The following is a 24,469-nucleotide window of genomic DNA, read 5'->3' on the forward strand; positions in this document are numbered from 1 at the left end:
CAGACAGCCTGAAAGGTGACAGAAAGTATCACAAGATTACTCTGAGAGCCCGTATAAGATATGCATGACAAGCATTTCACTACACAGCTAAAACTTGGCAACATAGTTGTAAATATTTGGCAACCCTATGACAAAGCATTTACTTCTGTGTCTGGTCCTGAATAGTTCCACTAAATTCTCTAAGCATTCCCTTTCCACTTTGCCGACTTATGCTACTTAACTTTCTTGTAAAACAAGACACAGGGAGAGGAAATTTAATTTTTGGACTCCACAAATGTCATACTTCACTTAAGTAACTATTGTTCTTGTGTTTTACATTTCAGTATGAGGCTCAGGGACCAATTCTGCACTGAGAGAGACCCACTCCTAGCAACATGGTGTTACCTCTGTGGTTCCACACGTTTTGTGATGCAAGAGCAGCATGAATTCTTAGTTCTAATCATGATGTAGACCAATCTACTCTAGATTCCTGTTTTCTATTTTATTTAATAGCGTCACAGGTTTTTGGAGGTCCCCCCCCAAAAAAGCTGAAGAAAATCTGTACACATCAAGTCTTCCCACAAGGTTGACTCAGTTATCTCTATTAATGGCTGTAACTATATGCCTCATGAATACCAAGCTACTTCAGTACGCAGACGTCTCTGAAGAACTTCAACTTGTCCGTCAGTGACACAAATTTGTGTTGTTTGTGACTAAAGACCCATATGTTGGGGGAATAGTTATGAAGTGAATACAGTCCCTCTGGGCTAAACCTATGTAATAGGTATTAGGTACCCCTGAAGAGGTTTGCTGACACCGGCCTTAGCAACTTCCTTACACTCTGGGTAGCTTAAAAAATGAACAGTTCCGTTGGTTCAAATCTATTTCAGTACCTTAAATATCACTTTTGATCTGTGTTAAGTTCTCCATGAATCATTATGTGGACCTCAATGTGCAGTGTGCCTTCATTGCTATAGAGCATGCACTGCAAGGTATTCACACAGTTTATCACATACATTTACTGAAAGAAATCAAACAATGGCCGTAAAACTTGTTACACCACAGTTACTCACTGTGGCTTGACAGAAAAATATGTATTCCTGATGAAAAATTGCTTGAAGAATCACCTATAAATGGAAAAGAAATAAAATACAAAACATTCATGGTAACATCAAACAATATGGTAAAGTATTCTGATTGGATCAGAAAATATAAAATTAATTTTGATCCATATTCAGGTCTTGTATATTGGTGTAATACAATACCCATCATATAAAAATGGGTCATCTGCCTCCATTGCTATTGAACATAATAATAGACTTATTTTGTGGGGCATTACTTAACAACAGTAAACCATTTTCTAATGCAATGAGCAGTTGCTAATGCTTTTGACAGAGGGCAAGGAAGCACAGTGCCGCTGTAGTAGCAGCTCCCTGGAACCAGCAAATGGGTCATGGAGAGGTCATGAAATCTGTTGCAAAATGTTACTGCATAGAACTGTTATTACTGGTGTGTGAGAAAGAGAAATGCATTGTAGCTGTGCTACCATTACATTCTGGACTTCAGCATTCAGATGAAAGGTGCTACAAGCAGTTTTGACGGTGAGACGTTGCAGTTAGACTATGAACAACAAACTATTTACCTCTAGATCACATGTGCAGGTAAGTCATAACAACTCAAACATAAGAAGAGACTTCCTCCAGGACCTGTCACAGCCTAGAGTGTTGCCAGATTTTTCAGGTAGCTGGACTTACGGTAGTATCTGCTTGGCCATGTTACTTGCCCCGTGTTGTGATCGGTGCAGACTCAGAATCTGCAGAGATGACCACAGGCCAGATTTTTATGTCAAAGAGTGTACCTTTTTGTTTTCCATGAGCTCTTGTATTTTATTGTGTACCCACCCCGCTGAGGCTTTACTAACGACACAAAGGAATAAAGCCTGGTTTCGTTTGTTTGAACCATGATTTTATCCTTCCTACTCACCTTATTCTTGGCTCTGGTGCTGATAATTTGCTTTTGTCAGTCAGGGAGGTACCACCTGTGAATTGATTTACCGATAGTGGATTTAAAAAACTGAAAGTGGTCTAACTCCTCATTGCCTTTATTAAATCTTCCCGAGTACCGAAGGTAGTACAGGCACTATGTAGTTCCACTGTAACCCATTTGTCCAACACTGAATACAGTACATGTGTACATTTTTCCTTGTTTCATGCTTGCTTTTGAGTTCAAAATGAACATCTCTCTGTTCACCCCTTATAGGCATACAAGGTAGTGCAGTGGCAAGACACAGAATTAACACTGAGAAGGATAATAGTTCAAATCCTCTCACAGCCATCTAGATTTTTTTCTGTGGTTTTTTAGAAATGCTGAAAGCAGATGTCAATATGGTTCATTTGGAAATAAGGGGGCCAATTTCTTCATCTGTCCTTCCCCAATCTGAGTTTTTACTTTGTCTTCAACTTGTTGTTATACCCTTAGACCCTAATCTTCCTCCCTCGTTGTTCGTATTCCATTTTCATTGTGACTGTCAGTCATTCAGTGCCTCCTCTATGTGGTGATAACAATCTATTCTGTTCATATTCTTTTTATTCCATCCTGGATTTCCCCTTGTTCAATGAAAACAGTGTGTGCGATAGGGCATGTTTGTCCACATAAGGCACGTGTGTCTATGAACAGTCTGCATTATGTTGAGGTGCCTCTGCATGCAGCAAGATCTCCAGATCTGTCCCCAGTTGAACATGTGGGAGCAGTTTGGAAGTCCACTCTGTAAGTACCAGTATCAAGAATCTCTTACGACCGGTGTGAACCAGCTGGCCTCAGGAGAGGATAATTCAGCTTTATGACATTCTTCTCTGCTGATTTGGTGCATGCTTTCAGAGAATTGCAATGTCATACTGAAAGTGGGCCTGTACTACCAAGTTCTTTATAAATTTGACTGTATTTTGTAACCTGTGAAATAACATTGCTTATCCTCTCAACCCATGAAGTTGCCTTTTCCCTTTCTGAATACTTCACTTGTTTTGTCAGGCAGTGTACTTGAGGAACCCATAGAGGGCAAAAATTTTAGTGAAAGTTAGAGATTAGAATAGAAAACCACTGACTGAAAATGTTGGGGGTATGTGTTGCTCTAAAATGTAGAGATTGACGCGAATAAGGATAGCTGATGACAAAAGTAAAGTAATATGAGATGTCTGTAGGGTGCAGTACATGGTCAGATAAATAATAAAATCGAGTCATAGTAGAAGCACAGATTGAACACTCCAATTTAGAGTGATGGGCTGCTAGATGCATTGTAATCAGTGAGTGATAGTATGGCCAAGGAGAATAACACACTGTGATTGACAGGAAGCCAATAACAGTGGAAGTTTATTTAGGCTAATAAACAAAATACAATAATAGTTTCTTGGAATGTGAGTCGGAACTGTTCTGTTAAGCCCTACAGGCAATCGTTGAAGCACTGAAATGTCCTAGAAGGGTGATTACTGGCTTTGAACTGGAATGCCCTAACAAGTAATGACTGACATTGCACTGGAATGTTAGTTTGTGGACAAAGTCAGTGCTGATGGTGACCCATTAGGCAGTAAGCTCAGAAATGAGTTGAATTTGAAGTCTACATCTACATATATACTCTGCAAACCACTGTGAGATGCTTGGCAGAGAGTACGTCCAATTGTACCAGTTATTAGTGTCTCTTTGTGTTCCATTCACATATGAAGAATGGGAAGAATGACTGATTGAATGCCTCTGTGCATTCAGTAATTATTCTAATCTTATTCTCACGATACTTATGCAAGTGATATGTAGGTGACTGTAGTATATTCCTAGGGTCCTCATTTAAAGCCAGTTCTTGAAACTTTGTTAATAGACTTTCTTGGGATACCTTATGTCTATCTTCAAGGATCTTCCAGTTGAATTCCTTCAGTATCTCTGTGACACTTACCCATGGATTAAACAAACCTGTGACCATTTGTGCTGCCCTTCTCTGTATATATTCAGTATCCCTTGTTAGTCCTATTTGGTACGGGTCCCACATACCTGAGCAATATTCTTGTTATGGATAGTATGCGTGACTTGTAAGCAATCTCTTTTGTAGACTGATTGCACTTTCCTAGTATTCTACCAATAAACTGAAGCCTACCACATACTTTACCCACAACTGTGCCTATGTGATCATTCCATTTCATATCCAGAGTGTTACACCCAGGTATTTGTATGAGTTGGCTGATTCCAACTGTGACTCATTGATATTATAGCTGTAGGATAATATGTTTTTTTCATTTTGTGAAGTGTATGATTTTACATTCCTGAACATTTAAAGCAAGTTGCCTATCCTTGCACTACTTTGAACTGTTATCAAGATTTGACTGCATATTTTTTGCAGCTTTCTCATGTGGAACTTCATTATAGATAACTGCATCATCTGCAAAAAGCTTGATGTTTCTATCAATATTGTCTGCAAGGTCATTAATATGCAAAATAACAGCAAGGTTCTGAACACACTTCCCTGGGGGTAACATCAAAGTTTCTTCTACATCTGACAATGACATTCTATCCAAGATAATGTGCTGCATCCTCCCTACCAAGAAGTCCTCAATTCAGTCACAAATTTCACTTGATACCCCATATGATCATACATTTGACAATAAGTGTAGGTGTGGTACAGAGTCAAATGCTTTTTGGAAATCGAAATACTACATCTACCTGATTGCCCTGACCCAAAGCTTTCAGTATGTCATGTGTGAAAAGTGCAAGTTGGGATTCACATGATCAAAGTGGTGAGCCAAGAGTGCATTCCGCAGTGGTCTGGTATTTGGAAGTGGCAGTGATGTGTTTTTCAGTAGACACCAATTGATGGACCGTTAGGTGTGGCTGGCATAGAGCATGGAGTGTAGTGTGCATGGCAAAGAAACTCCAATTGATGGACCACTATGTTTAGCTAGCGTAGAGCATACTCTGTTGCATGGTCAGTGTAAAGCCTGGAATGTGAAGTGGCTGTGGAGAAACCTAATTAGTCACCCGATGGAGACACGTGACCCACAGAAGTGAGGTAGTGCCTCAGTGGCAGCACTGTTTGTGGCATTGCTTATGTCTGTGATAGTGAGGCTGGTGCCACATGGTACCATTGTGGCTGCTAGAGGTTTCATTTGAGCACCAGAGGAAGTATCTTTAGCTTGCCAGAGCTTCAGCAACACACAGTTCATGAATGAATAATTGGTGACGTGTCACCAGGGGATACAGCACATAGTGGCACATAAGCGTTGCTCTAGAAAATTGTCTACCTCCAGGCACTGTCTTTCCATGCTAGTTTATCTGGATTTCTCATGTCATGTGGGCCATGTGTTTCATAACCACTTCTTATGAAGGATTCAGCACACACCAACCACAGATTTATTGTTGTATTGCATTTGCTATATTCACTGTTCTTGATAGCTGAAATTGTGTACAGCAGATATAACTGTTCACAGACCATATATAGACACACACTTTGGGATAGGGCTTGACTTGTCATAGGTGTGATTATGTGATCCATCTAGACTGGTTTCTGGAAAAGCTCCACCTAGTGACCATGTTGTTGTGCCATCACTGTTGTATGTCAGCCACCCCAAATTAATTTATTGTGCCCTGCACTGTAAGTGTCAAATGAGGTCACACAATTGTTGAAGCACTAAATTTGCTTGTGGTGTGACTGGCGTTCAGATCACTATCTAACCATCTATATTTAGGCTTTTCATTGTTTACATAAGTCACTCAGAGTGGTCACCATATCGATTCCTCATACCAATCTCCTCCTCCATCCGTTTCCAAAATTAGTGTGTGCTCCATTTCTAATTACCTCTTGTTGATGAGATGTTAAACCTTCCGTAACATTCTGCATCATATAAATGTGCTTTTGAATAATTAAAACAAAGCAAAGTGACAGTAGTCACCATTTGTTGAAATACTCATTCTGTTTGCTTACACCCTTCATTAGTTCACTTTCAAACTTCTTGATCTTTCTATTCTGGGATGAAATTTGTAAGATTGTTTGCATTCTGAAACTTGCAACATAGCAACTTGGAAATGCTTATCTTATAAAGATTAAATAAAATAGTGTGATTGCAGATCCTTGTGGAAGCCGTCGTTGAGAAAGTTGGCCTGTTTATTTTTTCCATAGTATACTTCAAACAAGCAGTTGGTAATCATAGTGTTGAGAAAGCTATGTGGTTTGCTGTAAGGGACTACATTACAAGATATGAGACCTAGTGCTGCAAATGTGTGGAATACTCAGTTAGAATGTATGTTTTTCATTGGAGTCCAGTCAATAAACATACACCATTGTTTACAGTACTCAAGGATGATAGCTAAATGAGTCTTCAGAATGGAAAGTCAACCCAACTGAACACCTGAACCACTGTCATCTATCAGAATGATTGCATTTGTGTGAGAAGCATGTAAAATCAACTGCAGGAAAAGACTAAAAATACTGCCTTTATGTTTTTGTACTTGTGTACATCATGTATTCAATTTGTCCGTTGTATATTCTGTTCACAAGGAGTTACATTATTTTGTGTATTTGCCGTACATAAGCAGTTAATTCTTGTAGCCTATGTTCATTTTTTCAGTGTTTACACATATTTAGTTTGCCCATTAGTATGATGTATTAGCTTTTGATTATGGTGTTGAGTAGTACCTTTTGAATGGTTCTCATACTTGAACTCAGCAATTGCTGGTTTATTCTTTGATATATGTAACTATGATTGTCTGTAATTGACTTTCCCATTCAACTTTTCTGTCCTTTGTCTCCACTCTTTTCTCATTCATTAATTTGGTTGTCCGCAATCTGTGTTACATACAAAACAAAATATGAAACTTCCTGGCAGATTAAAACTGTGTGCCCGACCGAGACTCGAACTCGGGACCTTTGCCTTTCGCGGGCAAGTGCTCTACCATCTGAGTTACCGAAGCATGACTCACGCCCGGTACTCACAGCTTTACTTCTGCCAGTATCTTGTCTCCTACCTTCCAAACTTTACAGAAGCTCTCCTGCAAACCTTGCAGAACTAGCACTCCTGAAAGAAAGGATACTGCGGAGACATGGCTTAGCCATGGCTTCTGAAAACATCCCCCAGGCTGTGGCTAAGCCATGTCTCCGCAGTATCCTTTCTTTCAGGAGTGCTAGTTCTGCAAGGTTTGCAGGAGAGCTTCTGTAAAGTTTGGAAGGTAGGAGACGAGATACTGACAGATGTAAAGCTGTGAGTACCGGGCGTGAGTCGTGCTTCGGTAGCTCACATGGTAGAGCACTTGCCCGCGAAAGGCAAAGGTCCCGAGTTCGAGTCTTGGTCGGGCACACAGTTTTAATCTGCCAGGAAGTTTCATATCAGCGCACACTCTGCTGCAGAGTGAAAATCTCATTCTGAAAACAAAATATGTTAAATAATGGACAACACTGCATTTTGGATCCTTATATAAACACATCTTGTGTTGTTCAGCTTATTTGGTGTAACTGGTTTGCATTTATGTTTGTCTTTCTGTGTTTTTCAGTTACCGAGAATTCTTCTACTCAGCGGAAAGCGTCAATAAGTAAACTGAAGGCTAAGGACTTGTCTCTCTTAGTTGAAAATCCTAACATTGATTTATCACAATTGCACAGTTTGAGAAAGCAAAATACACAGTTTTCACAAGGCAGGACTGCAAAGAATCTGCTGGTTACTACAGAGGTGTCCTATTCTGCTGTGGATCCAATAACTGACCAAGAAACTGGTGCCAACATATACTCACTCTCTGAATTAGACCCACTGTGCGGTATAGATGTAGAACCTAGTGCAGGAGCATGCCACTCACAAGTATTAGATGACTTAAATGTTTTAGTTAATAAAGAAAACACATTACTTGATGAAAATGAGTTGTTTCAAAGGTTAGAAGCAGCATCTGATGTGCAACTTCATGATAAATACAGTGAAGATGGTGGTTCTGAATTTCATGATCTCAGTTTAAGCTCAAATAATGTGGTGGAGGAGGAAAGTCCTGTTGTGGGAAATGAAAACTTAAGTATACCATTCACTTTGCCAGACCAAAGGTATTGAGTTCAAATTTGTGATGAAATATTTTTCATTACTCTCATGTTCATATTCTAATTTTGTGCAAATTGTTTTTAGGGAGAAATACAGTGATAGACGATTTCTTAAGTCAAATCTGAAACATTCTATGAAAGAAAAATTGGCCAAGGTGAAACTGTCTGAACTGGAAATAGCAGGAAGAGAGGAAAGCTTCTTTCAAAACATGCATTGTTACCTTGAGACTTGTGTAAGTATATTTAATTTACAAGACATACATATTTATATAATTTTTTAATTTCAGATGTCCCTTCAACACTTATGCTCTTCCTATGTTCCCTTAGCAGGTTGTTTCCATGTTAATTAATTTGAGTTAAATTCTTTTTTTTTTTAACTCCATTAAATGAACAAAGAAGGGAAATCCAGGGATGTCATAATTTTACAAATTGTGTGACTGTGATTGTAAACTGTGAGATACAGAAATGCAGTTCTTCAAGTCATTTGGCAGTATAAGTGTCAGAAAAATACCACTAAATGGATCTGTGGGTTGGCAATGCTATCCTCTAAGTGGAAATTTAATTGTTTGCTGCTGCCTTTTTGTATTGTTAGATGGAACACTGAGTTATGAAATAGCTGAAATTATTGGTTTCAGATCAGACAGCTGTGTGAATAAAATTGACTGATGATATAAACTTGAAAAGTCATTGCCAATGTTTATGTTATTTAGCTTATCCACTAGCAAGAAGTGTTGAGAAGACTTCTTTATTCAATTCCTATCTACACACCATTATTACCAATGATTATTTCGATTTGCTGATTCCTGTTGATAGAACAACAACAAAATCTTAATCCTCTCTAAGCATGTTTAGACGTCATGTGAAGAGTGTTCCCTGTTATAGACTGACAAGGTTATGCTTGAAATTTAAGGAAATGAACTAAAAACATGGGCGGCTTTATTTCTCTTGAAAATGATTTACTTGACAAATGTCCTAATACTCTGATAGATACACCAAGAGTACACAGTATGATGACCAACTGCTGGTTAAAGGTGTAGAAAAGAACTGATGATTTAGGCACATCAAAGAAAGAGTACAGTGATTTTGACACGAGGAGTTAACTATGAGTGAGGTTTGTGCAACATGAGTGCCTTAGATTTAGAAGGCTGGCCAAAGGCAAATGTGGAAATGATTTCCTGAGCAATGTTTGGACTGTTTTTAAAAGAATGCAACAGGTTACATTCAGTTATGTTCCTTGATTGTTACGTTAAGTCCAACATACATGCAAGAATTGAAGCAGCAACCAAAACAGCTAGTGGACGGCAGTGGTCTTGCACCAAAAAAGTTGCAGTTTGTTTCATCTGCGAAAAGGATGGTTACAGCTGAGGAGATCCCTGACAGCTTGGAGTACTGTTGCCAGATTTCAACTGCAAAGCACTAAGAGCTGCATGCGAAAACAATAGCCATTTACAGAGCAGTAACAACACTATGGTATTGAAATACATGTGTTTACAAAATCATGTTATGTTACTGGTTGAAGCAGGCTCGTGAAGCTGCAGTACCTGGGCTACTGTAACTGTCAGCTATCAACTTATGCCAACTCAACTATAGTGTGTTTCCTGGGTTTCAAAAATTGTGTTATTGTCTTTCTAAAGGTAAGATAATAACTGAAAAATACCAGGCTAGCCCGCATTGAAATATATGAGAAAAGGCAAGGACTGCAAAATTAAAAGAGGTAATCTTTTATCAGGACACTGTAGCTGCACACAAAAGTGATTGTATTTTTTGCTAGGCTGATAATTTTCCATCAATTATTCTGATTAAAAAAAAAAAAAAAAGAAAAAGAAAAAAGCTTGATGGGAGACAAGCTGTCGCAATTGGAAATACACCACATGGCATGAAAGGTAGTGTCGTTATTTTGGTAGTTCTGTCTGTTGCTCATGTTTCAGAATGTATGTTGAACCTTCAGCTGAAAGGCTGCCTATGTAAATTTTCTGAGGGCTGTTGTTTTACCCCTTCCCCTCCTTCTGCACAAAACAGGTCACTCAGCACCTAACAGTGCACACTATTCTATTGGTTGTAAGTGCAACAATTTAAATCAATACAAACTATACTGGGAATTAATAGTATGAAGTATGCTTACTTTTGTCATATAGTTGTACTCCTCGTTTTCTTTTCCCTGTTACAGATACGATGCAATATGTTGAACAGAGGAATGGCAGCATTATCGTCCTACAGATTAAGAAACAAGCAAAATAAAAGACCGACACATCCCAATGTTGTTGCCTTGTACAATATAATACTGCAAGGATTTTCAAAGAAGGTATATATTCATTCTCCATCATTTATTTTGTAATCTTTGTAAATTCTTTAGAGTATGCCGTGACACTAAAAATAGTATTAATTCAGATAGAAATAACAATGACCTGTAATTTTTGAAGTTTTTTATTGGTGTATTTCTATATGTGCAAAGTATACAGTTCTGAGGCACTGTTATTATTATTAGTGCATATGTAGTAAAATGTCTAAACTAAGTTGTTATGGTCTTTGTGGTGTTCCTTCCAAAGACTGGTTTAAATGCAACTCTCCTTGCTAGTCTATCCTGTGCAGCTCTTTTCATGTCTGCATAACTACTGTGCCCTACATCCATATGCATTTGCATGCTGTATTCAAGGCAGAATATCCCTTCACAGTTTTACCCCTCTCACTCTCCCCCATTGCCAAATTAACTATTTCTTGACACGTATACTTTCTGTTGTTCAAGCTGTGTCATAAATTTTTGTCCCCCAATTCAATTAATTACCCCATCATTACTTATTAAGTCCAGTAATTGGCAGTCTTCTGAATCTGTATCTACTTCCAGCATTATTTCACAGTTTATCTAATCTTTCTGAAACCATCCAGAATCTCCAGGTCTCTTCCATGTATTCAACCTTATTTCATGAATTTTATTCCATGTGTTAGTGATGATTAAATTATGCTTTGTGCAAAATACTTCAAGTTGGTTCCCCTTCCATTTCTTTCTCTCAGCCAATGTTCTCCAGTTGTTATTTCCTTCTCTTTATTTTCTTCCCACTTAACATTCCATGCTCTGATCCACAAAACACCAGGTTTGTTTCTCCTGATGAAATCTTCCCACAGGGAGAACCAACCAGATGGCTATTTTGTCTCTGGAACATTTTATTCAGAACTATATCATCATTAAACAATACAACAGAGTTCCATGTTCTCGGGAAATAAGAGGGATGTAAAATCTGAGCTGCTCCTAGTGTATCAAATGTTCAAATAACTTATGGGAATGAATATGGGTCAAGCTGTTGGCAGCCATTAATATTATGACTGGTAAAGACTCTTCATTGTCAAGGCTCAAATGAAATGGTAGGTTGCTATGCATGGCAGCTTCAACTCTTGGTATATGGCACAGAAAGAAAGAAAAACCATAAACAACTAGTACCACCACACAATCAAAGGTAACCAACACCGGTCTTTATCAATAGTGATATATTAATTAACATTAGGTGTGCAAGTAGTGCTAAGTATTTCCCTCTGTTGTTTGACTAGGGCTAGGCAGAATTTAAGCAGAAACCTCAGTTTTTATTTACAAGGTGATTTGCTAGTTTACTGTCACTAGCTTCCATAACAACTCTATCCCAGTAACTGCAAGCTCATGCCAGTATATTATTGCTATATTCCATTGGATAAATGCTATTGAAACAGTGTTCTGCAATCACAGATTTGCTCAGCTCTTGTAAGTGTGTGTGACACTTGTGCTCTTTACTTCCATCCTCTGTGATCCTGATGGTCAGATTGATGCATGACATGTCACAACTGCATGGGATACAGTAGAAACCTGCTGTACGCAAATCAAGATCCTTGAAAGAATCTCAATCTCAGATAGTGATTGAAAAATACATTCAAAGTCATATTTCCTTAGAATATGACATATCCTGTTACATAGTTGTATTAGTACTCTCTATCTACTGACTTGAGTTACTTTGTGTGCTTTGGTATTTGCGAATTTACTTTCCTAATGTTTTCATTCTTATCTATCAAGTTTGTTTAGTGTATTCCTTACTATCAGATGTTCCTTCACAGGAGACCATAGTTGGTGATGTGTGCAGTGGACTTAGTGTTGTCCGTTTCTTCGCTCCATATGTCGTATGACTGAGTGATGTGGCACAGTGATAAGACACTGGACTCATATTCAATAGGATGGTGGCTGAAATCCATGTCTGACCATCTTGATGTAGGTTTTCCTTGATTGCCCTGAATCACCTGTTGTGAATGTTGGACAAGGTCCTTTGAACAGAGAAATCCAGTATCCTTCCCCTAGTCAAAATTGTGCTCTACCTCAGCGATGTCATCAGCAATGGGGCATTAAATCCTAATTTTTATGTTGTCATCAGAAATATAAGGTCTTTGTGTGTCAATTTTGCTTCTCTCAGTTGTTAATTGGCTCAAGTTCTAATATTGTACCATTCTGGTTCTGTCCCCCCCCCCCCCCCCCCCTTAAACTACAGTGTAAAAGATATTACAGTTCGTTTCTTTGCTAAACATTGTTAATTATGTAAAGACTATAAGCCCTCAGAATGTTTATATTTTAGAAAAACATTCCTGTGAGTACATCTCTATTGTTTACTACAATTACAAATTTCATTGTGCTCCAGGTTGTATGTTAAACTGGAAGTCTCTTGATAATGTATTGTAAGAAGATAGAGGCTTGCTCCCTTAACAGGATCTCGCTTGTTAAAGCACCTTGCAATTTAAACTCTACTTCCAATTGAAGACCGCTATACTCTTCATCTTTTGTATTTTTTTTTTTAGTTTTTTGTGTATCCATAGAAATGGTAGGAAAACAGTGGTATCAAAGACATATTTTGAGAACAGAGAAATAATATCCCTTTCTTGTCATGGGAGCCAAGGCAGATTTAAAAAGAAAGGCTGTCCTTGACTCTAAAGTTGGCTTGAACACTGCTGTCATCATATTGCAAACAGTATGCCCTTAGATTCTGACAGTGTTTCAGCTGATTACCCAACCACTTACAGATAGGACATGCAGTTGAACCTGTATTCTGAACTGTAGTACAGCTTGCATTCTTTGCTTTAACAGATTATTACCAGAAATTAAAGAAGTGGTAAGTAACTTGGCACTTACTCACAAACCCACATTAACATAAGCTTATAAATGATAAGAGTGCAGCAATTAGTTGTCCTTTTTAGGTTTTATTATGCGAATCCAGATTTCAGCTAGTAGCTACACATTCTCAATGCACTATTTTCTATTCTGGATGCATGTAAGTCCCTGTTGTTCAGGCATCAGTCACAGTTCTTTGAATACTCACCAGATGATGTGAGTATTCAAAGAACTGTGACTGATGCCCGAACAACAGGGACTTACATGCATTGATATTGGCTAACTAGCCGAAATCTGGATTTGCATAATAAAATCTAAAAAAGGGCGACTGATTGCTGCACTCTATAATTTATAAGTCACATAACAGCCGCTGAGTGCACCCACTTTCTGAATGGTAGGTAATCTGATTAACAGAAGCTCTGATTATTCAGTATCAGTAGACAAGAATATTAATATAGTATGTAGATAATTAACATTTCATTATTTTATTGACAGGTAATTACTAATAAAAACCTGAGATATGACTGAGAATATCATTGATAGGTGTGACACAGTACTGATGTGTGTGAATTAGTGTTGATTGTTTGACTTTGATATTGTGACAGTTTGTAATTTACAAATACATGTTTATTGACACTTAAAACAGAAACAAAGTGCTTAGGTACCAATCATTGAGGCAGGATAAATGTGCCAATAGAGAAAATAGACACTGACTGCCAATCTTTTAGGACTTACTTGTATTTTATTGGAGGACAGAAGAAAATGTAATGGATAAAATTATAGATAAAGTGGGGGAGGAAAAATCATACATACGTCATTCCAAGAAATAATTTTGTAAGCAGATGGAGGTAATAATGGGTGCAATCAGCATTCAAATTCCAGAGTATTGACAGGGTACTGGAAACAAATACATGAACTAAACTCAGGAAAGAAATTGCACGAGGCATGCGAGCATCAAAAGAAATGGAGAAAAAATAAGAAAAAGACAGTTACGTGGAAGCTGCGGTGGGCAGCATAATTCATGAAAGGGTTAACAAAAATGACAAAACAGTAAAAGCTGATAAAGATGTGAGAAGACTGCAGAGAAGATAACAGACATTCAGAGCATGTGTATCTTTCATAACAGTCCTTCTGTTTACCAGAGAGGTGCCCACTCGGATGCTAGGAATACTTAATGAGTTATGTTTATGTGCTGGAAGGCACAAGATAACTACTCATATGTTTATCTGAGTTGTGTGCAGACTGTAACTCAAGCCAGTTGTCCAAGAGAAATATAACAAGTGTACAGTATTTTTTTAAATTTGATGTGGGGATTTATGACTGTTGCTGTAGTAATCTAATATAGATGGATCCTGAACATCAAGATATTTGTAGATATATACATATAATTGTTGTAACGTCAAGTTGAACACATATATTTCAAAACGACACAACACATATAAGTCACTGAGCAAGTTGACAAAGCAAGACATGTGAACACGGTAACATTCGAATGAGCACTGAGTCCAAGTCTAGCGGCCGCTGTCTGGCTGGCCGCTTAGGTGGCGTGGCTGCTGCATGGCTGGCAGACAGCGCCGCATGTAGAAGACGTGCGTAATTGCACGGCGGCACTTTGAATGATCGGCGAGTCACAACACTTTTCCCCCCTTTGAAATTTTTGCACTGGTCTTGATGGAGGTGGCCTGTAGATTTCTAACGTCCATAGGTGTTGTTTGACTGGCCGTAAAGTCTCGAGGAGGAGGCTTCCCGTACGGACGGAAGTGTCCCCGATGATAACAGGTCGAGATGACAGGAGACGTAGGGGTCGAATCTGCTGCGGCCCCGTGCGCCAATCTTCCCGTTGCGGCAAGTCCAGTTGATACAACAGGAGACATGGGCGATGTGTCGGCGTCCGTAGGAGAAGGAGGCGAGTAGATTGGCTCCGACAGATGATGGTCATCCAGTTCCTGCATGGGCACATCTCCTGGTGGCGTCCGTTCTGGCACCGAGATGACGGTGAGAGGGCTGCGTTGTGAGTAATGAGAGATGCCAATATCCCGAGCATCAGGTAGAGCCAAAGGTGGTGTAGCAGCATTCGCAACAGGCGTTGCCGGCACACGAGGCCGAAGCTGGTCAGAATAATGTACTGCAACACCAGTGTCCGTCTGGATTTCATACAGGCATCGGCCACGGTGTCGTAAGATGTGGCCAGGACTCCATTTTGGCCGCCTGCCATATCCCCGTACCCATACAAGGTCGTTGGTGGTGAACCGGCTAAGCGAAGGCACCCGTGGCCGTGAGGTGGAAGGCCGCAGAAGATGAAGTAGCGTGCGGGGCTGTCGGCCATGGAAGAGCTCAGCTGGGCTGTGGTCGCCCATGGGGGTGAAACGGTAAGAAGCCAGAAACTGGATAAGAGCATCATCAGCAGCAGAATTCATGAGTTTCCGCATCTGAGCCTTAAATGTGCGGACCAGTCGTTCAGCCTCACCATTTGATTGTGGATGGAACGGAGGGGCTGTGACATGCGTAACGCCGTGATGAGCACAAAAATTTGCAAATTCGGAAGAGGCAAATTGCGGACAATTATCAATAACAAGAGTAGGGGGAAGGCCTTCCAAAGAAAAAATGCGGGCGAGAGCACTTGTGGTTGCTGCGGTGGTAGGCGACGTGCAACGGACAATGAAAGGAAAGTTAGAGTAGGCGTCAATGTCGCCAATAAGTACCTAAGAAAGGTCCCGCGAAGTCAGCATTAATGCGCTTCCAGGGCGTCTCAGGCGAAGGCCACGGTGACAATGATGACTTCGGGGCAGCGGCCTGTGATGCACAAGGGCCGCAGGCAGCGACCATGTGTGCTATTTCAGAGTCGATGCCAGGCCAGTACACATGACGGCGCGCCAGAGATTTTGTGCGAGAGACACCCCAGTGCCCTTGGTGAAGGAGGCGCAAGACCGAAGCACGCAAAGACGCAGGTACCACAACCCTCGGTGAAGCATTGTCAGTGGAAAGGAGGATAACACCATCCCTAGCTGTGAGGCGGTAGCGCAAAGCGTAGTAGTTCCGCAGCAGGTCAGAAGTCTTAGTGGACGGATGATCTGGCCAACCCTTCTGAATACAGCGTAAAACCCGAGAGAGGGTATGATCAGAACCCGTAGCAGATGCCAGCCGGTCCCCGGTGATGAGGAATCTGTCCACAACACGCTGCTCGGCAACATGCAGGTGGAAACACAAAAGTTCGTCCCTATCGAATGCCAAATCAGGACCTATGGGAAGGCGAGACAGGGCATCAGCATTCGCATGTTAAGCTGTTGGCCAAAAATGAATCTCATAATTGAAACTAGACAAGTAAAGTGCCCAACACTGGAGGCGGTGTGCTGCCTTGTCGGGAAGTGATGATGATGGATGAAACAAGGAAACAAGTGGTTTGTGATCCGTAACAAGATGAAATTTGGATCCATAGAGAAAAACACTAAACTTATGAAGAGCATTAATAATGGCCAAAGCTTCTTTTTCAATTTGAGAATACTTTTGTTGGGCATCCGTAAGCGTTTTGGAGGCATAAGCAATGGGTTGTTCAGAGCCATCAGAAAAATGGTGCGCAAGGACTGCACCGATCCCATATTGAGAGGCGTCCATGGCAAGAACAAGATGTTGGCCAGATCGATAAGTAGCCAGGCACGGGGCCTGTTTCAGAATAGTCTTCAATGTCTGGAAAGCCGCGTTGCATGATGTGGACCAGTGAAAAGGCGCGTTTTTATGCAACAGGTGATGCAACAGCTGAGCCACCGTCGCAGCAGACAGTAAAAACTTGTGATAGTATGCTATTTTCCCCAAGAAGGCCTGCAGTTCCTTAACAGATGTAGGGCGAGGAAGGGCATCGATCGCGGCAACAGTTTGCTGAAGTGGTCGAATACCATGCCGAGAGAGTTGAAACCCCAAGTATATGATAGATGCCTGAAAAAATTGTGATTTCTGAAGATTTCTCTTAGGACTGGCAGTCTGTAAGACATGAAAAAGTGTGTGGAGGTTCTGAAGATGTTCTTCAGTGGTAGAGCCAGCGACAACAATGTCGTCCATGTAATTTATACACCCAGGGACAGGGAGCTATAATTGTTCCAAGAATCACTGAAAGAGAGCAGGGGCACTGGCAACCCTGAATGGCAATCTTTGGTATTAATAGAGGCCGAAAGGCATGTTAAGGACCAGAAACTGCCGGGAAGCAGCGTCAAGAGGAAGTTGATGATAAGCTTCTGACAGGTCAGTTTTAGAAAAATACTGGCCTCCAGCAAGTTTAGTGAACATTTCTTCAGGTCGGGGCATAGAGTAAGTGTCGATGAGGCATTGAGCATTTACAGTGGCTTTGAAATCGCCACAGAGACGAATATCACCATTTGGCTTAACAACTACAACGACAGGAGAGGAACACTCACTGGAAGTGACAGGAAGCAAGACCCTGGAAGCAGTGAGATGATCCAGCTCCCGTTTTACCCGACCACGAAGGGCCACAGGAATGGGCCGAGCCCGAAAAAACTTAGGCCGAGCAGTGGGTTTGAGCGTGATATGAGCTTCAAAGTCGTTTGCACGGCCTAACCCAGGAGAAAATAGAGACGAAAATGTCGTCGACAAGGAATCCAATTGAGCATAAGGAATAGCATCAGAGATGATTTTGACAGAGTCATCTATGGAGAACCCAAAAACACGAAAGGCATCGAAACCAAAAAGATTCTCTGCATTACTCTGGTCGACCACAAATATGGGAACAGTGCAAACGACAGATTTGTAAGATACCTCAGCATTAAATTGTCCCAAGAGAGAAATCTTCTGTTTATTGTACATCCGTAATTGCCGAGTGACAGATGATAGGAGTGGAGAACCCAACTGAAGATACGTCTGAGAATTAATCATAGTGGCAGCAAAACCGGTATCCACCTGCATGCGAACATCTTGACCAAGGATTTGGACAGTGAGGAATAACTTCCCTGAAAGGGAAGAAGTGCAATTGACAGACAACACAGAAGCAGAATCAGCATCAGCATCACAGTCATGAACATCATGTATGCGGTCGGATTTGCAAACGGCAGACACATGACCCTTCTTTTTGCAATTGTGACACACGGCCCAACGTTGGGGACAATCCTCCCATGAATGTTTCGTAAAACACCGCGGACATGGAGGAAGTTGCCGGGGGTTTTGCTGCAGTTTCTTAGAGGGTTGTTCACAGTGAAGCCGAGGCTGCGCATGGGAGCGTACTGCGGCCACGTTGGCTGGCGGGGACGCACCGCACGCGTCGTCAACAGCGCACAGAGGTTGTATTTCCCCGACGTCACCCCATGCCTCTATCTGCGCCCCAGCGGCGCGAGAATTTTCAAAAGACTGCACGATGGATAGGACTTCATCTAGAGTCGGATTAGCCAACTGAAGGGCACGTTGCCGAACTTCTTTGTCGGGCGCCGACCGTATAATAGCATCCCGTACCATGGAATCGGCATAGGATTCTTTGTGAACGTCAGTAACAAATTGACACTTTTGATTGATTCCGTGAATTTCAGCAACCCAAGCGCGATAGGATTGATGCGGTTGTTTTTGACAACGATAAAAGGTAACACGAGAGGCTACCACATGCGTTTGCTTTTGAAAATAGACAGACAGAAGTGAGCACATTTCAGCAAAGGACAAAAATGCAGGATCTTTCAAAGGAGCCAATTGCGACAACAACTGATACCTTTGAGGTGAAATCCATGAGAGGAACAGAGACTTACATGTTTGTTCGTCCGTGACATGAAATTCCAAGAAGTGCTGTCGAAGACGTTTTTCGTAATCAGACCAGTCTTCCACCATCTTGTCATAAGGAGGAAAAGGAGGTATAGACAACGATGACAAACACCCCGCATTTAATGCTGTGACGAAATCACGAATCGCATTTGTGAGAAGTGTTTGCTGTTCAAGGAAACCTTGCAATAGTTGCTCGACAGTAGCCATGGAAACCTGTGGGTCAACGATGAAAAGGAAAAATCCACTACCTCATCACCAATTGTTGTAACATCAAGTTGAACACATGTATTTCAAAACGACACAACACATATAAGTCACTGAGCAAGTTGACAAAGCAAGACATGTGAACACGGTAACATTCGAATGAGCACTGAGTCCAAGTCTAGTGGCCACTGGCTGGCTGGCTGCTTAGGTAGCGCGGCTGCTGCATGACTGGCAGACAGCGCCGCATGTAGAGGACGCGCGTAATTGCACGGCAGCACTTTGAATGATTGGCGAGTCACAACAATAATGTACATCATATATTAAAGAATTGGTATCTAAAAACATGCCCATATTAGAATTCAACGTTGTCAGAATTTCAAAGCAGTCCGTGAAGAAATGAACATCTGCATTTGTACTTATATAGAAACTGTGAATGTTCCTAATCACAAATCTCTGAAAGTTATTGAATGAATGCTTCGAAATTTTTGCAGGATGTTGCATTGGAATACACATCTTTTTTTATATGTGTATTTTTTAAATGTATGTAATATATATTTTTTATAAATTTAATAACAGGGAAATGTTCTTACAAAAAAAATCTCAAAACGTCTCAGGTATTTAATGAATATAAGAAACAGGCATCTACAAATGTGCCTGAAATGCTGCATCAGAATTTCGAAGCAGTTGCCCAAGAAGTTTCAAATTCACACGATTTTGGACAAATGAAGATTTACATTTTTATTTGTATTGATTAAGTCATGACTACAACATTTCATATCCCTGAAGCTGCTTGTTTTGTTCATCAATTCTACTCAATTTCTTGCCAGTGAAACGGTTTTATCAAATATAAAACTACTGTCTGCCACTACATAAGTGTCCTCAGAATAATAATGATGTGAGAAAATCACAATGCGCTATAAAGATCACTTGCCAATTTTATTATCCTGAAACACTTATGTTGGGAGAGAGGATCCCATTAGCTGAAATAGTGAAGCAGTTACCATGGTGCAGTGTTGCATATCACATTAAGCAGATGACAATTCATTCTTACAGGAAATGTGGTGATGCTCATGTCAGAATAAAAACCTGTCAGAATTTTCAAACACAATGAAAAGTGTTGTTACTCATCCTTTGCTTATGTATGGTCTGTCATTGGTTGGTACATTGGGATAATTTTGGGCAATATTTGATTTATTTAAGATACCACATAAAATGAACCACAAATTTAGGAAACTAGCAAGAAGTGAATTATTAAAGTTTATAACAGTAGTCTAGGTGTGTGTATATGTATGGGTAATTGCTCAAACTGTTTCTGTTTCAGCATATTGTAAGTAGACACTCCTAAAAAACAAAAACAAAATGTGTGTACACTCCTATACTTAATGAGATATGGTTTACTATCATTTATGTACTCAAGAAATTAAAAATTATGCATTTTTCCTAACAGGGCAATCTAAAAAAAGTGAAGGAAATCATGCACATGTTGCAAGAAGATCAGGTGGCGCCAAATGTTCACTCATTTGCTGCTTGTCTTGAGTGTGCTGGTCGCTTGCCTGAGAATGACGGAACAAAAATTCAACTAGTACATTTCCTGGATGAAATGAAGGAAGCTGTAAGAGAAAAATTTTCCTAACTATAATCTTTGCGACTACTTTTTACATCTACTAATCAAAAAATACAGTGGCTTAGAAGTGATAGCAGCAAATTACCTTAATTAGTCTGGATAAGCTTTTGGTGTATAAATAATTTATGGAGTGAAGATACCAACTCAATGGAGGCACTGAGTTGTTGACAGGCATATCAACAAGACTGATAATGTTATTAGGTTTCAGACAAATCCTGCTTCAAAGTTCTCAACAGCTTCAGAGCGGGTGATTCAGTACCTTAGCTATTTGCTGAGTTATTTTTACTGCTTAAATTATTTATATTTTACCAAGTACATCCAATACAGTATTTAATCTTTTAATCTGTATCTCTGTTGTTTAAGTTGAAGACTTTTTTTCAATTTTAGTGGTGTAGTTTAATGAAACTGATATTAAATAAGTCTGGTGAAGGTGGGAACTGGAATAGCAAACTGCTGCTGTTAATTTTGACCCCATTCTACTTTTACATAACCAAGGTGCTTTGAAAATAAAAGAGTATGTTGAAATTAAATGTTGCAGCATTCCTTGAGCCTTTTTCAGAAACAATAAGGTTTGAGAAATTGAATGTGATCAGTTATGGTAATTTGCTTTGCTTCATAAAAATAAGGAAGGAAAAAACAGGGAAAAGCTTCTATTGTGGTGACATACACAGTTACACTGTGTACCTGAATTTTTTTCTCTGCTAAAGAACAGAATTTGTGTTGAGCATACACATTGGTAGATTCTGACAGTTTTGCGTTTCTGGATAAATCTGTAACAAAATTTGTAACTGAATATATTGTAATAACTCATATAGTCAGACTGTATCTTATTTAAACAAACATAGATAATTTACTGATGATAAAAACCTTAAACAAATGACAATAATCATATTTACAAAAGCTTGACATGGTGTCAAATGGAGATATATCCACAACCAGTTATTATTCTTTTTTATTTTTTATTGTTATATTTTTATTTACGTCAGTGACTTATGGAGGCCATGTGCAGCACTTCAAATTGTCAGACTGCTAAGCAACTATCTCTCTCTCTCTCTCTCTCTCTCTCTCTCTCTCTCTCTATCGTGTTTCTGTGTATACTAAATTTAGATGTTGTACATTTAGTTTTCACTTTCCCCTCTCTCTTTTCTAAAAGAAAGACTGACAATAATCCATAAACAGCTAAGTATTACTACATAGTAGTAAAAGATTGAAAACAATCACTACTCTCTTGTTCTATGTTTATACTCTTCTGAAATGTTTTGTAGTGTAATATTATACTTATACTCATTTACCATTCATTGCACTTTTTAGAGCAGTGTATAATGCTGTCTGATGTTACTTTTCATGGACCTTTTACATTAATTTAATAAAGTGTAAAATAAGAAAATATATCTTCTTGATCCATCATGGAACTGGGCCTTATGGGTGTGACCAAATAGTTTATCGGGTTGTTCATCCTGTATGTACCACTACAACCAAATATTTCAAATGCTGTGTGGTAGGGGCGAGTACCTCTCAAGAGTTCTCATATCAGATAAGGAGAAAGCCCTATGCATGCATGGGTGGATTGAGAAATGCCTGTCAGGTGTTTCCACAACCTCCACCTAAAGAGAAGGCCATGGCACACTCATTGTGTCATCACCCAAAGCGGGCCAGGCTTTGCAAATTGCTGCACTGACAAAATCGAGGCAGTCTTTCTCAAATGATTTTACAGAATCTATTTGGTAAAAAAACTTGATTTCTGTGTTATTTGTAGCTTTGTATATCAGCTTCTTGGTGAAATGCCCATTATTTGGTTAATGCTCATAGTTATTGTGATATTTCCTATATATGTAACAAATTCAGAAACATTGCGATGAAAAATAGGGGTCGCTATGATTTTGTTCTTGCATATCATACCATATGTTGCTGTGAATGAAATACCTAATTTTGCTTTAGACTTTGGAGGAGGTCTCTATCTGTCTCCAATCTCGAGAAAATAGATTTTAAGTAGCATATTCATCTCTGATCACACAAGCGTGGGAATGAAGTATTCATAACATCTGTCATATATCGCTAACTGAGGTATGGGAACAGGATTTTGACCAATGATGGCACCCAAAGAGAAGAATGTTTTGCCATATGGTTAACATACGGAACTACATCTGTGCCAATATAGCAGAAGTTACAGTTTTTGTTTTATTTTTCTAACCAGTACTATAATTTTTGAAAAGTTATAGACAACTTGTGAAAAGAGAATTTGCTAGTATGAAAAACATGAAATTTCTTCTCTTATGTTAATGTAAACTGACACAGTGAAACTTGCCAAAGTATTTTCTTTCCACGCTTCATTTGTCTTTGACATATGAAAAATTATGGCAAATAGTGTACCATTTTTCCATTCCTATCCCTATACAGAGTGAGGGAGTGAATCTTCTTACTACAAACATCTCTTAATTCATCAGTCAGAATTGCTAAAGAGTTTACTGGGTCAGTTCTAGTCTGCACCAAAAATGCATAGTTGTGTTCTATTAGAAATCTACATCTACATCTACATCCATACTCCGCAAGGCACCTGACGGTGTGTGGCAGAGGGTACTTTGAGTACCTCTATCAGCTTTACCTTCTGTTCCAGTCTCGTATTGTTTGTGGAAAGAAAGATTGTTGGTATACCTCTGTGTGGGCTCTAATGCCTCTGATTTTATCCTCATGGTCTCTTCGTGAGATATACGTAGGAGGGAGCAATACACTGCTTGACCCCTCAGTGAAGGTATGTTCTCAAAACTTCAACAAAAGCCCGTACCGAGCTACTGAGCATCTCTCCTGCAGAGTCTTCCACTGGAGTTTATCTATCATCTCCGTGACACTTTCGCGATTACTAAATGATCCTGTAATGAAGCGCGCTGCTCTCCGTTGGATCTTCTCTATCTCTTCTATCAACCTTATCTGGTATGGATCCCACACTGGTGAGCAGTATTCAAGCAGTGGGATTGCATTTCCTTAGGATTCTTCCAATGAATCTCAGTCTGGCATCTGCTTTACCAACGATCAACTTTACATTATCATTCCATTTCAAATCACTCCTAATGCCTACTCCCAGTCTTTATGGACTTAACTACTTCCAGTTGCTGACCTGCTATATTGTAGCCAAATGATAAAGGATCTTTCTTTCTTTGTATTCACAGCACATCACACTTGTCTACATTGAGATTCAATTGCCATTCCCTGCACCATGCGTCAATTTGTTGCAGATCCTCCTGCATTTCAGAACAATTTTCCATTGTTACAATCTCTCGATATACCACAGCATCATCCGCAAAAAGCCTCAGTGAACTTCCGATGTTATCCACAAGGTCATTTATGTATATTGTGAATATGTATATTGTGAATATCAATGGTCCTACGACACTCCCCTGTGGCACACCTGAAATCACTCTTACTTTGGAAGACTTCTCTCCATTGAGAATGACATGCTGTGTTCTGTTATCTAGGAACTCTTCAGTCCAATCACACAATTGGTCTGATATTCCATATGCTCTTACTTTGTTCTAAACGACTCTGGGGATCTGTATCGAACGCCTTGCGGAAGTCAAGAAACACGGCATCTACCTGGGAACCCGTGTCTATGGCCCTCTGAGTCTCGTGGACGAATAGCGCGAGCTGAGTTTCACCCGATCGTCTTTTTGAAACCCATGCTGACTCCTACAGAGTAGATTTCTAGTCTCCAGTAAAGTAATTTTACTCGAACATAATACGTGGTCCAAAATTCTAC

General features: G+C 39.8%; 1 protein-coding gene across 1 annotated transcript in view; it reads left to right on the plus strand.

Moving 5' to 3' along the window:
• The window catches only part of LOC126162051 (DNA-directed RNA polymerase, mitochondrial), a 310,992-nt gene that overhangs the window by 21,121 nt on the left and 265,402 nt on the right, over positions 1 to 24,469 (plus strand). The window contains exons 3-6 of the mRNA XM_049918295.1: positions 7,501 to 8,035; positions 8,115 to 8,262; positions 10,197 to 10,331; positions 20,542 to 20,706. Of these exons, the coding sequence (XP_049774252.1) occupies positions 7,501 to 8,035; positions 8,115 to 8,262; positions 10,197 to 10,331; positions 20,542 to 20,706 (983 nt within the window). The remainder of the gene's footprint in view (positions 1 to 7,500; positions 8,036 to 8,114; positions 8,263 to 10,196; positions 10,332 to 20,541; positions 20,707 to 24,469) is intronic.

Source organism: Schistocerca cancellata, chromosome 2, assembly GCF_023864275.1.
Source record: "Schistocerca cancellata isolate TAMUIC-IGC-003103 chromosome 2, iqSchCanc2.1, whole genome shotgun sequence".
Taxonomy (NCBI): Eukaryota; Metazoa; Arthropoda; class Insecta; order Orthoptera; family Acrididae; genus Schistocerca; species Schistocerca cancellata.